General features: G+C 36.1%; 1 protein-coding gene across 10 annotated transcripts in view; it reads right to left on the bottom strand.

Annotated features, from left to right (window-relative positions):
• Window positions 1-12805, bottom strand: part of SPAG9 (sperm associated antigen 9) — a 152078-nt gene that overhangs the window by 75399 nt on the left and 63874 nt on the right. For 7 of the 10 annotated variants that reach the window (XM_027519126.1, XM_027519123.1, XM_027519124.1 and 4 more), the window contains exons 4-5: window positions 7392-7486; window positions 1410-1560 (exon numbers count right to left, since the gene is read on the bottom strand). In XM_027519126.1, the coding sequence (XP_027374927.1) occupies window positions 1410-1560; window positions 7392-7486 (246 nt within the window). Of the gene's footprint in view, window positions 1-1409; window positions 1561-6566; window positions 6950-7391; window positions 7487-12805 lie in introns of those variants that run through there. The other 3 variants (XM_027519132.1, XM_027519133.1, XM_027519131.1) reach the window with 2 other exon arrangements.

Genomic DNA, 12805 nt, shown 5'->3' with positions numbered 1-12805 from the left:
GTTAAAAATAGTTTGCAGTGGGAGCAAAGCTATGAAATATTTATTTACTTCTTACTGTTTTGAGCACATTTCAAAGATCAATGAAATGGTTCTAAATGCCTCTACTTACTAGAGCTGAGAAACAGACTATTTACATTATGTCAAAAGAATCTTTCTAACACCTAAAACAAATAATTCATTTGACAAACATGTTCTGAGAGACCACTACGTGCTAGGCACCTTTTCTAAGTGCTAGGGACATGGCAGTAAATAAACCGCATGGATCTTACATTCTTAGTGGAGAGAAACAAAATAAATAAGTAAATGTCTTCATATTTTAGAGGTATCATAAGAGCTATCTAAGGGGACTTCCCTGATGCTCCAGTGGCTAAGAATCTGAGCTTCCAGTGCGGGGGCCTGGGTTTATTCTTAGTGAACTAGACCCACATGCCACAACTAAATACCCTGTGTGTCACAACTAAGACTCAGTACAGCCAAATAAATTAAAAACAAATTAAAAAAAAAAAAAGAGTTACCTGAGTATTTAAGCCATGATAAGTAATTTGGAGAAAGAGACCAGAAAAGAGAGAGAGAGATGTAAGTAACTCAACTGTATTCATTTAGGTGGTCTGTTTCATGACAGAGTAGATATACTAATGTAACAAGGTTCCTTTATAATCAGTTCCCTTTATAAATATTCCACTTTATAAGATATAGACTATAACTTCAAATATTTTTAATTATTAGTATATCTCCACTCTTAGAATATATTAGTATTTATATTTACAACTTATTTTGTAACAAGTTCTTGGTCAAGAATATAATAACACCAGGCCTTTTTAGCTAAACACACTTCACTTTTGGATATTGCTTTATGAAGGTGTTGAGGAAGTTGTTTTGCTGTCACTCAGCCGTGTCCGACTCTTTGCTACGGACCCCGTGGACTGCAGCCTGCCAGGCTCCTTTATCCATGGAATTTTCCAGGCAAGAATACTGGAGTGGGTTGCCACTTCCTTTTGTTTTTTTTTTAAAGCAAAGCCCTATTAAATTGTGAAGCTTCCCAGCAGTGAACCAAGGATTTTAGGTGGCAATAATTTTCAATTCTTAAAAACATAGGTTCACTGATCACCCCATCCTAAATTCATATAATGTAAATCAAATAGAAACAGCCTAAATGAAATCGAAATGTTGGTCATTAGTATGACAATCAAGACGTAACGATGCTTGACTCTGTTTTCCTATAAAACTTGAAAAATGAGTAATACAAAATGAACTCTTTGGGAAGAACTTATTTCCAATTTAAAAAAAGCATTAGTTTTACCAAAAAAAATGTACACATACTATTTCATTTTCTTCTGGTTGTCTAGCACTTCAATTTGGATAAGAAAGCTTATAAAACAAACTGAAGATTTTCATAGGAGAAAGCTTACCTTCAGACTGGTATGAGAACGTGGTTGACTTAATTCCTGAAATTTCCATTGTTCTGATCCAGGGGTCTCGCCACCTTTCTGAGTGTCAGGCGTAAGCAATCCGTCTCCAGAAGGTAAAGGGAAAATCCCTAACGATATAGGACGTTCTTTTCTATTTGGAGAAGGCAGAAGAACTAAGCATTAATCATTTTTAAGTTTATCCATCATGACTGTAAGTAATAAACCTGGGCTGTCACTGCTCTAGAGTCATCACTCTTGAATAATACTGTGTGCCTATCTGAACACGTCGACTTACCAAAGAGAAAGGGCGAAGTCTCACAACTTAAATTAAGCCCCAAGAAATCAATTAAGAAAGGTAGTAAAAAAATAGTTTAGAAAATCTTAAGTTACTGATGAGTTCCTTGCTCAGGAAGCAGTCTGTGGTGTGGTTTCACAGCAAGGGGAGCTGCTACAGTTTCACCATGCTTAGGTCAGCCTTAGGGAACTGCAAATGACCCCCACTCCTGCTTCTCTAGGCTTTCCAATTTCTCATATTAATCCCTAAATACTTACCCAAGTCTCTTAGGGTGTGTTTTTTCTGCCTTGAGGAAAATGAATACATGGTTTAAATCAGGCCTACTGATTAAATAGTCAAAAGAACATGTACCAAAAAAAGTTGCCTGCCATTTCAATCAAGAAAGAATAGAATGTTGTCTGCCATTCAGCCATTAGCCACTGTAGCCAGTCTGGATGAAGAGCCCTGAGAGGAATTCAGGATGGAGAAAAACGGGATACTGGCCCTGGATAGTTAAGATACATATCAAAGAAATAATTTCAGTGAGCCCAGACTCCTCCAGCTTCCCAACCATAGAAAAGCACTAAAATCATTAACTTGAGATGTTTGTCTTTTGTAATTAGCAAAAACTCCTGAGTATCCGAGTTCCTCCCTTGCTTGTTTCGAACAGTTCCTCAGAGCTATCTGAGAGGCTGCCCTGACGGACTATGGTCCTTAAAAACGTCCCTGAGTAAAGCATAATTCTCAACTTTTAGGTTGGGCTCTTTTTGCCCCCAGAGTTTTATCCCCTAAAGTAGGAAAACTATATTTTTCTACAGGAACTCATATTTTTCTGTATGAGTTCCTTTTCATCACAGTATGTATGACAATTCAACTGTCAGTTTTTCCAAACAAGGATGCCCAAAGATTCTTTCAAAAACTGTAGTTTCCAGTGTTTTGTGGGAAATTTCAGTGAATAAGTGTTTCAATTTTAATAACAGAACTTGAACGAGAAACACATCCTTTGTTAATACAAAGGGTTTTTAAAGAGTAGAAGCAAGCCTGGTTCTGAAGGTCATTAACTCAAATGGAAATTCGCTAGAAACCAAACACTAAAGGTTTGGAGCTTCTGGTAAAACTGTAAGAACAGGAACACTGAGGTTATACGTAAAAGTTGGAAAATATTCAGTTTTGCTAAATAAATCTTTATTCTGTAAGCTTATTTTTATACCAAGAAACTTTAAGCCACTTTTGAAATGTGTCCTCATTGAACACAAAGGGTACATTGCTTTCATTCCTAACAACAATCAGGAAGAATTAGTACAACTGTCAAACGTCTTAAAGATTAGGTGCAGCAAAAGGGTTGAGAGATTGTATTCTATCAATGTTGTATGCACAAAGAAACAGAACAGGACTTTTCTCTACCAGAGTTAACTACTCATCACTTCTTCACACTTGGGATACTTTTCCTATTTGATTTGGGAGAAAAATTCAAACACACATAGGCAGCACAATAAAAGGTTAGATTTTAAAACCAAATCTAAGCTTGTCTTTATGACCTGCCAGAACCACCAAATAACAAAGCAGTCAGCTATTCTGTTTATACAAGATTTTCCCAACTGCTGGTTCAGCAAAAAAGCTTTCATAAGTCCACAGCAAAAAGAGGCATTATTTATTATATCCTTACTGGATAATACAGAACACATTATACACATACATGTTTCCACTTATTGTAGAACCTATTCTTTCTTGAGAATGACTCACCCCTTTCCCCTATCTTTTCTGCTTGATTTTAAAACGCCCTTTATTTCATCAAACGATGGTGATGATGACTGGAAATTTGGGACAGGCAACATATTTTGGGAACTGAAAATCTAAGGATCTTAGATTTACTGGATTACTTATTCTTTTTAACATATCTTGATGACTTAAGCAAAAAAGTGACCAAGAATTTAATCAGATGGAATTTAACGGAACACTCTCTGACCCCAAATGCATAGAAAAGTAATACAAACTTCATTCGAATTTATCACACTGCCAACAGAAATAAAAACACAGGCCAGTCATGAGAGTTATATTTCTTTATGAATGAGAACACAATCATTTTCACACATGTCAAATACTGGAAAAGTGTAAAACTACTGGGGGAAGGAGTCAGCTAGGAGTCCAAGCTTTACTTTCCCATTTCTGTTAACTACAAAATCTACAGTTCAAAATACGAGTAAAATTCAAACCTTTACAGTGCTTTTACTTTCCTCGAGAAACTGCTCTACAGAGGGGGAACTTTTCTTCATAAACTGATAGCTGTCAAGAGGGTCGATGATGCTCTAGGTCATACTGTTTCAACTCTGGAAAAATAGTATTACTACACACCATTCTTCCCTCTTTTTTTTACTGACTTGGAGGGAGGGAGAAGGACATATAATAATGCATGTTAGTTAGAGTCCTATTTTCAAAAGGAAACCCTGAAAAGACAACATTAGGTCCTGTATGTATATTGGTGTGTATATTTGATACTCTATATATTAAATATATATTATATATTTATATATAAATATAAATTAACTATATATTTAACTATATAGTAAATGCTTCAGTAAAACTCACAGAAGAAACCAAAGAATGAAAATACATGTGGGAAAATATCAAGTGGCAGATTTAAACACCAGGTGTTTCAATAATGACACTACTGTCAAGAAACGAAGCTATCAGAATCAGCCATCAGAGTCCTTATTACATCTATTTTTTAAACTGCCATACATCCATTTTTAAATTGGTTATTTAAATGTTACCTATGTGCATAAATAACTTTGCAAATATGTCTTTAAATATTTTTATTTCCACTTAAATAATCATTAATAAAATCTACTATACATATATATAAAGAGCAGTAAAAAGATTACATTTGTTCAACACCCACCAATGTGGCAAGCACTGAAATGGATGATTTATTGACATATTCTCATTTAATCCTCACAAGGAAATAAGAATTATTTTTCCTGTTTTCAGATTAGGAAAAGTGATGCTCAGAGACTTCGGGCACTAGTTCTTGGAAGAAACGGGATTCGAAGTCAGGCCTTTTTTGACTCCAAGACCCATGCACATTTCCTGGAACTACTGCTTCTTGCCAACTGCGCTTCAGTCATGTTTGAATCTTTGCAACTCTATGGACTGTAGCCTATCAGTGTCCTCCATCCATGGGATTCCCCAGCCAAAACACTGGAGATCTGGACTGCCACACCCTCCTCCAGGGGTATTTCTGACCCAGGGATCAAACCCATCTCTCTAAGTCTCCTGCACCGGCAGATGGGTGCTTTACCACTAGCACCACCTGGGAAGCCAATCTTAATATTAAAGACTTCGGTATCTTCCTTCAGTCAGATCAACAGCAACTTTTATGTCAAGAAACTCTTTGAATTTAATCATGTTATTTTATGAATAAAATAGCTAGAGCTGATATAGTTTTACTAAAAATGGAGTAAATATAAATGATTATGAAAATTATTTACTTGTTTAATTTACAATATATCTTTAACTGTTTAAATACAAATAATCATCTCACGAATTTTTAAAATGACTCAATGGGGTAAGAAGTTCAAAGGAGGAAACTCGGGTACAGAGATTAAGTAATTTGCCAAAAGTCCCATAGCTCATGTGTGGCAGAGCATTTGTAGCCTGGTAGTCCAACTCTGAACCTCTTATCCACAGCATAGTACTGGCTTCATAAATGGAACTGAAACCTAGGACAGCCCTTTAAAATTAATCTTATGTTCTTGAGTTTCAATTTCCTAAGCCTATATATACATACACACAAATCCTTTATGTACTAAAATGTACACAAAGCAAAAAGATTGCTCCCAGTTTTTATAAAATCAGGAAAAAAATAAATAAATGACCAAGTTTTAAGACCACAGATGAAATTTAATTTCTGGGCTTTAATGTTGAACATGAGGATGAGGAAATTTACTACTTTAATTTCTTTTTAAGTCCACAATTAGGAGTTGAGTTTTAAGTAAACATTTACATAATAAAAGCTATACATTATGAACCTCCATTTAAAAACCACACACGAAGCAGAAATCTCAACAAATCAAATTTTTATCTTGGTGAGTTAGAAAACAAAAGAAACCACAACATTAAACCTCTAAAATATAGAAAATGGTTCTTAGAGCATGCAAGTACAGTGACCAGCAGAAACGCTACAGAGATTAATGATATCCCCACAAGCAGGCATGGATATCTGTTACCCAAGTCTACAAAGAAAAGGCAACATCTGACAAAACAATAGTGAATAGGCTTTGTAAAGCTTTCCAACTTTGATGCATAAATAATTGGGAGAAAAAAATGAATTCCTTGCCCTAAAAGGTTTAAATCCTTTCACTTCAAATATATTTTGCTGTAGGAGGAAAATATTTAAATTGTCAGTTCCCATGAACTGCTATCAAAAACTGTAAAAAGGATGCCTGAACCTCCAACAGTCAAAGGATCATTGGAACAAAATAAACACCTATGGCCTGTGTCTAATCAACTACAAGTCCCACCATAAAGATATTTGCTTCTAAATGCTCAGATGCTCTCATGAAGCGGTTGTGTACATTTGGACCCAATGCTCTACTCCTATTTTCCCTTTACTAGTTGAACCCTCTGCTTAAAATAAGACCACTCTGACCTTGTATTTGTGTATAAGTACAATCTGAAAATCCTTTTAAGTGGGTGGTTTCCAAACACAAAGCATATCCCTAAGCGATAGTCTATAAATTACTATATATAAGAATAGAAGTCTTAGCTTCAGGCCATTTTCCATTGTTTCAATCTGCAACATGAATGATTACAAAGAACACCCATAAAGCTAAAAATAAAAGAAAAACCAACTAAAAAAGGACTTCTAAGAGAGACTGAAGTACCTGAGTATCCTTGGTAGGTTCTGCGTCAAAGCTGGCACTCCGGTAGAAATAGAGAAGTGCACAAGCAGCAAGACGGAGAGAGATACTAAGATAGCAGAATTAATGACCACCGCCCCGCCAACAAAGCCAAACACAAACAGCAGCATGCATCCAGGACTCATGGCGCTGTGCTGGCATGGTGAAACACCCGAACCAGGAGGCCTACACAGGGGCCAGAGGGGTATCTTTGTAGTGAGGATCTGTCATTCAGCTGCTGCCACAAAAACAATGCCATCAGCAGCAGCTTTCCACTCCATCCTGCTGCAGCTCCGAAGCGCTGACGTCATCCTGCTCTCACCGCCTCATAACCATAGAGCTGCTGCTCCTAGCATTTATGCAGCAATCCAGAGCAGAGGCCAGCCTATTAACTATTTTCCTCCCCACTAAGAGGCCTGGCTTAGCTCATTGGCTACAATGCTTGGAGATCTACATAATTTATTCACACTCCTACATCAAACAGAAGTCTAGCTAACCCTTTCAAACATGTCTCTCTGTAGCAAAAATGACTTTTAAACCAATTATACAGGTGAAATGAAAAATTTACAGCATTCTGACAAAAATTTTAAACCTATACAATCTTTGTTAAGTATCAGAAAACAATGGCTATTAATTTACCTTTTCATTAGTGAAAGTTGTTTTGTTTTCTATGCTACCCCCTCCTATAGCATTCCAACTACAGGAGGGAGAGAGCTACTATTGTCTGAGGATTAAAGAACAGAGAGAAACAGAAACAGATTATTTTATTTTCCTTTTTCCCAAGGCAAAAATGTATATAAAAAAGCTTACCTAATTCTACTATGAGCTGTGGATTCTAGTTGATCACTCCCTGAGATCTGATGAAGTTTTGTTCTTTCTAAGTGTTCCATATAATTATGGATCATCTATTTTGAAGAAACAAAAGAATACACAAAATTTTAAGACTAATACCTGGAAAAAAAGTATAACATTTTAACAAGGGAAACCTTTTAATATAAATTTCTTATTTATCGGACTACTCATGTTCTATATAAAAGAATATTAAGGATGAAATTTTATTTTATTCTCAAAGGGATATGCAAATGCTTACATTTAAGGATGCTAGAGTCTGGAAAAGTAGCCAACATTTTGCTTAACATAGCAAAAAAATTCTTTTACAATATGTAATGCTATTAAATATAAAGTCTGACATAAATAACACAAATTGGATATAGACATTGGGAAGGAACTGACAAGAGATTACTGATTAACGGGGACAGATGACACTTGAGAAATCCATTGCTAAAGTGGGAAACAACAAAGAAATTAACTTGAAACTTCAGTAAAGATAATTTTCAATTTAATACCGATATTTATTTATTTTTGCTACAGATTTAGTTCAAAGAATGCTAAAATATTCTCTCCTATGTTAGCCTGCTAACTTACTGGAATCATTACTTAATATAATCATATAAAAATGGCAGCAAACTGAAACAAATGAAAAATCAGAGCACATTAACTCTTTAATAAGGAACCATAAGACACAAACTGAATATGGCAATAAAAAATTCAAGAATATCAAGAAATTCTGTCAAGAAATTCTACAGTCTGATTTGATTCCTTTTTTTTTTTTTTTTGGCTACGCTGGGTCTTAGTTTTAGCATGGTCTAGTTCCCTGACCAGAGATCGAATTCAGGCCCGCTGCATTGGGAGCATGGAGTCTTAGTCACTAGACCAACAGGGAAGTCCCTGATTTGATTCTTGATATAGTTCCACTTATAAGAGACCCAAACCTGGTATTAAAACATGTAAAATGAAACAATTTCCATCATAAAATCAAAAAGGCTTTGCTAGATGTTGAAGTAATCTGAATAAGAAAAAAATGAATACGAAAAGTTATGTTAGCAATTTCAGTTTAGTTCAGTCGCTCAGTCCTGTCTGACTCTTTGCGACCCCATGGACTGAAACACGCCAGGCTTCCCTGTCCATCATCAACTCCCAGAGCTTGCGCAAACTCATGTTCATCGAGTTGGTGATGCCATCCAGCCATCTCATCCTCTGTCGTCCCCTTCTCCTCCTGCCTTCAATCTTTCCCAGCGGCAGGGTCTTTTCAAATAAGTCAGTTCTTTGCATCACGTGGCCAAAGTATTGGAGCTTCAGCTTCAGTAGCAGTCTTTCCAATGAATATTCAGGACTGATTTCCTTTAGGACTGACTGGTTTCATCTCCTTGCTGTTCAAGGGACTCTCAAGAGTCTTCTCCAACACCACAGTTCAAAAGCATCAATTCTTCAGCGTTCAGCTTTCTCTATGGTCCAACATCCATACATGACCACTGGAAAAAACATAGCTTTGACTGGACGGACCTTTGTCAGAAAAGTAATGTCTCTGCTTTTTCATATGCTGTCTAGGTTTGTCATAGCTTTTTTCCCAAGGACCAAGTGTCTTTTATTTTCATGGCTGCAGTTAACATCCACAATGATTTTGGATACCAAGAAAAGAAAGTCTGCCACTGTTTCCATTGTTTCTCTATTTGCCATGACATGATGGATCCAGATGCCATGATCTTAGTTTTTAGAATGTTGGTTTTAAGGCAGCATTTTCACTCATTCTCCTCTTTCACTTTCATCAGTTCCTCTTCACTTTCTGCCATAAGGGGGTGTTATCTGCTTAACTGAGGTTGTTGACATTTCTGCCAGAAATCTTGATTCCAACCTGTGCTTCATCCAGTCCGGCATTTCTCATGATGTACTCCGCATATAAGTCAAATAAGCAGGGTGACAATATGCAGCCTTGACTCCTTTCCAAATTTGGAACCAGTCCGTTGTTCCATGTCCGGTTCTAACTGCTGCTTCTTGATCTGCATATGTTTTTCTCAGGAGGCAGGTAAGGTGGTCTGGTATTCCCATCTCTTGAAGTATTTTCCACAGTTTGTTGTGATCAACACAGTCAAAGGCTTTAGCGTAGTCAATGAAGCAGAAGTAGATCCTTTTCTGGAATTCTCTTGCTGTTTCTATGATCCAATGGATACTGGCAATTTGATATCTGGTTCCTCTGCCTTTTCTAAATACAGCTTAAACATCTGGAAGTTCTTGGATCACACAGTGTTGAAGCTTAGCTTGGAGAATTTTGAGCAGTACTTTGCTAGCATGTGAGATGAGTGCAATTGTGTAGTAGCTTGAACATTTTGAACATTTATGTTGAACACTGCCTTTCTTTGGGAATGGAATGAAAACTGACCTTTTCTAGTGGTGGCCACTGCTGAGTTTTCCAAATTTGCTGGCATACTGAGTGCAGTACTTTTACAGCATCATCTTGTAGGATTTGAAATAGCTCAACTGGAATTCCATCACCTCCACTAGCTTTGTTCACAGTGATGCTTCCTAAGGTCTACTTGACTTCACACTCTAGGATATCTGGCTCTAGGTGAATGATCACACCATTGTGGTTATCTGGGTCATGAAGATCTTTTTTGTCTAGTTCTTGTGTATTCTTTTTTGTATATTTCTTGTGTACTCTTTCCACGTCATCTTAATATCTTCTGCTTCTGTTAGGTCCATACCATTTCTGTCCTTTATTGTGCCCATCTTTGCATGAAATGTTCCCTTAGTATCTCTAATTTTCTTGAAGAGATCTCTAGTCTTTCCGATTCTATTGTTTTCCTCTATTTCTTTGCATTGATCATTTAGGAAAGCTTTCTTACCTCTCCTTTCTATTCTCTGCATTCAAATGAGTATCTCTTTCCTTTTCTCCTTTGCCTTTAGTTTCTCTTCTTTTCTCAGCTATTTGTAAGGCCTCCTCAGACAACCATTTTGCCTTTTTCTTGGGGATGGTCTTGATCACTGCTTCCTGTACAATGTTACAAACCTCAATCCATAGTTCTTCAGGCACTCTGTCAAATCTAATCCCTTGAATCTATTTGTCACTTCCACTGTATAATCATAAGCGATTTGATTTAGGTCATACCTGAAAGGTCTAGTGGTTTTTCCCTACTTTCTTCAATTTAGGTCTGAATTTTACAATAATGAGTTCATGATCTGAGCCATAGTCAGCTCCTGGTCTTGTTTTTGCTGACTATAAAGAGCTTCCCCATCTTTGGCTGCAAATAATATAATCAATCTGATTTTGGTATTGACCATCTGGTAATGTCTATGTGTAGAGTCATCTTTTGTATTGTTGCAAGAGGGTATTTGCTATGACCAGTGCGTTCTCTTGGCAAAACTCTGTGTTAGCTTTTGCCATGCTTCATTCTGTACTCCAAGGCCAAACTTGCCTGTTACTCCAGGTATCTCTAGACTTCCTACTTTTGCATTCTAGTCCCCAGTGATGAAAAGGGCATCTTTTTATGGTGTTAGTTCTAGAAGGTCTTGTAGGTCTTCATAGAACCGTTCAGCTTCTTTGGCATTAGTGGCTGGGGCAAAGACTTGGATTACTGTGATAATGAATGGTTTGCCTTGGAAACAAACAGAATATTCTGTCATTTTTGAGACTGCACCCAAGTACTGTATTTTGGACTCTTTTGTTGACTATGAGAGCTACTCCATTTCTTCTAAGGGATTCTTGCTCACAGTAGTAGATATAATGGTCATCTGAATGAAATTTGCCCATTCCAGCCCATTTTAGTTCACTGATTCCTAAATGTCGATGTTCACTCTTGCCATCTCCTGTTTGACCACTTCCAATTTACCTTGATTCATGGACATAACATTCCAGTTTCCTATGCAATATTGTTCTTTACAGCATCGGATTTTACTTCCATCACCAGTCATATCCACAACTGGATTTTGTTTTTACTTTGGCTCAGACTCTTCAATATTTCTGGAGCTATTTCTCCACTCTTCTTCAGTAGCATAGTAAGCACCTACCAACCTGGGGAGTACATCTTCCAGTGTTGTATCTTTTTGCCTTTTCATATTGTTCATACTGTGGCTACTGTGACTAGTGCTGCTATAAACACAGGAGTGCATATATCTTTTTGAATTACAGCTTTGTCTGAATATATTCCCAGAAGTGGGATTGATGGATCATATGATAATTCTATTTTTAGTTTTTGAGGCACCTCCGTACTGTTTTCCACAGTGGCTACACCAACTGACATTCCCACAATTTAAAGAAATGTAAATATCAAGAGTAGGCAAGAAAAGGAGAATATTCCTGAAATTCTTAAAATTACAGCATGGAATAGCTTTGTAAGTTGCTAAACTTTAGCTGCATGAAGATAGATTTCAATCTCAAATAACTTGAAATATGCATTGTAGCAATATTAAAAGGATAGCTACTGAAAGAAAATTTAAACAAGTTTTAAAAATTTATTTTTAAGAAGTATGCTTTTGTTAGGAGTTCCCTGGTGGTCTAGTGGTTAGGATTCCATGTTTTCAGTGCTGTGGCCCAGATTCAATCCCTGGTTGGGGAACTAAGTGAGATCCCACAAGCTGCACAGTGTAGCCAAATAAATAATAAGTATGTTGTGAAATTTATACTCGGCATGGAAGCATATACAAAAATTAAGACGTATATAAATCAATTTGAAAGTGTTATTTACTTCAGATAAACAAGAAGTCTGATGCATGGATTAAGATGGGTAATTCCATCAAATCAAATATAAAAGAATCAACCAGGCTGTTCCCCAAGTTAAAATTAGTACAAATAAGAAGTGTATCAGGCAAAAAAAGATGAATATATAATCACACAGATATGTATATGAAAGCATTTTTAAAAGCTTTTAAATTTACATAATTTTAAGTTTAAATGTTTTCTCTTTTCCAACAGTTCTGCAGAAATACAATTTTTGTGTTTGTGTCAGTGAGGCAGAAATGCTGAGTTGCTTCCATCTAGTATTAGGAAAAACTTCAAGTGAGGAAGAAATTTAAATGAGACTAGCATAACAAAATGATGGTCGGACCAAATATATCAATTTAAAATTTCAAAAGATTTTAGAAAATCTAAGTTGAATTCTTTTATAATGGAAAGTAATCATATGAATTTGATTCATTCAAATGAAGACTAAGTTCCTTTAGGGATTAAAATAAATAGAAATCTCTCCTAAATTGAGTCTATAATAATCTATTTATTCAATATAAAAAAAATTAAAAGATTAAATAAAATGCAAAGATACAGAATTGGTTCTACCCAAAACAGTCCGTTCTACAGATTGACTACTGTCTTAAATAAATTTAAAATTTTTTATTTTAGATGTTGAATTCCAAACCAATTCCCAATCAAAAAAGTGATCCCAAGTAACTGGAGA

The sequence above is a fragment of the Bos indicus x Bos taurus genome, chromosome 19, assembly GCF_003369695.1.
Source record: "Bos indicus x Bos taurus breed Angus x Brahman F1 hybrid chromosome 19, Bos_hybrid_MaternalHap_v2.0, whole genome shotgun sequence".
Lineage (NCBI taxonomy): Eukaryota > Metazoa > Chordata > Mammalia > Artiodactyla > Bovidae > Bos > Bos indicus x Bos taurus.
The sequence above is the reverse complement of the archived record's forward strand: the minus strand, read 5'-3'. Positions and strand labels throughout refer to the sequence as shown.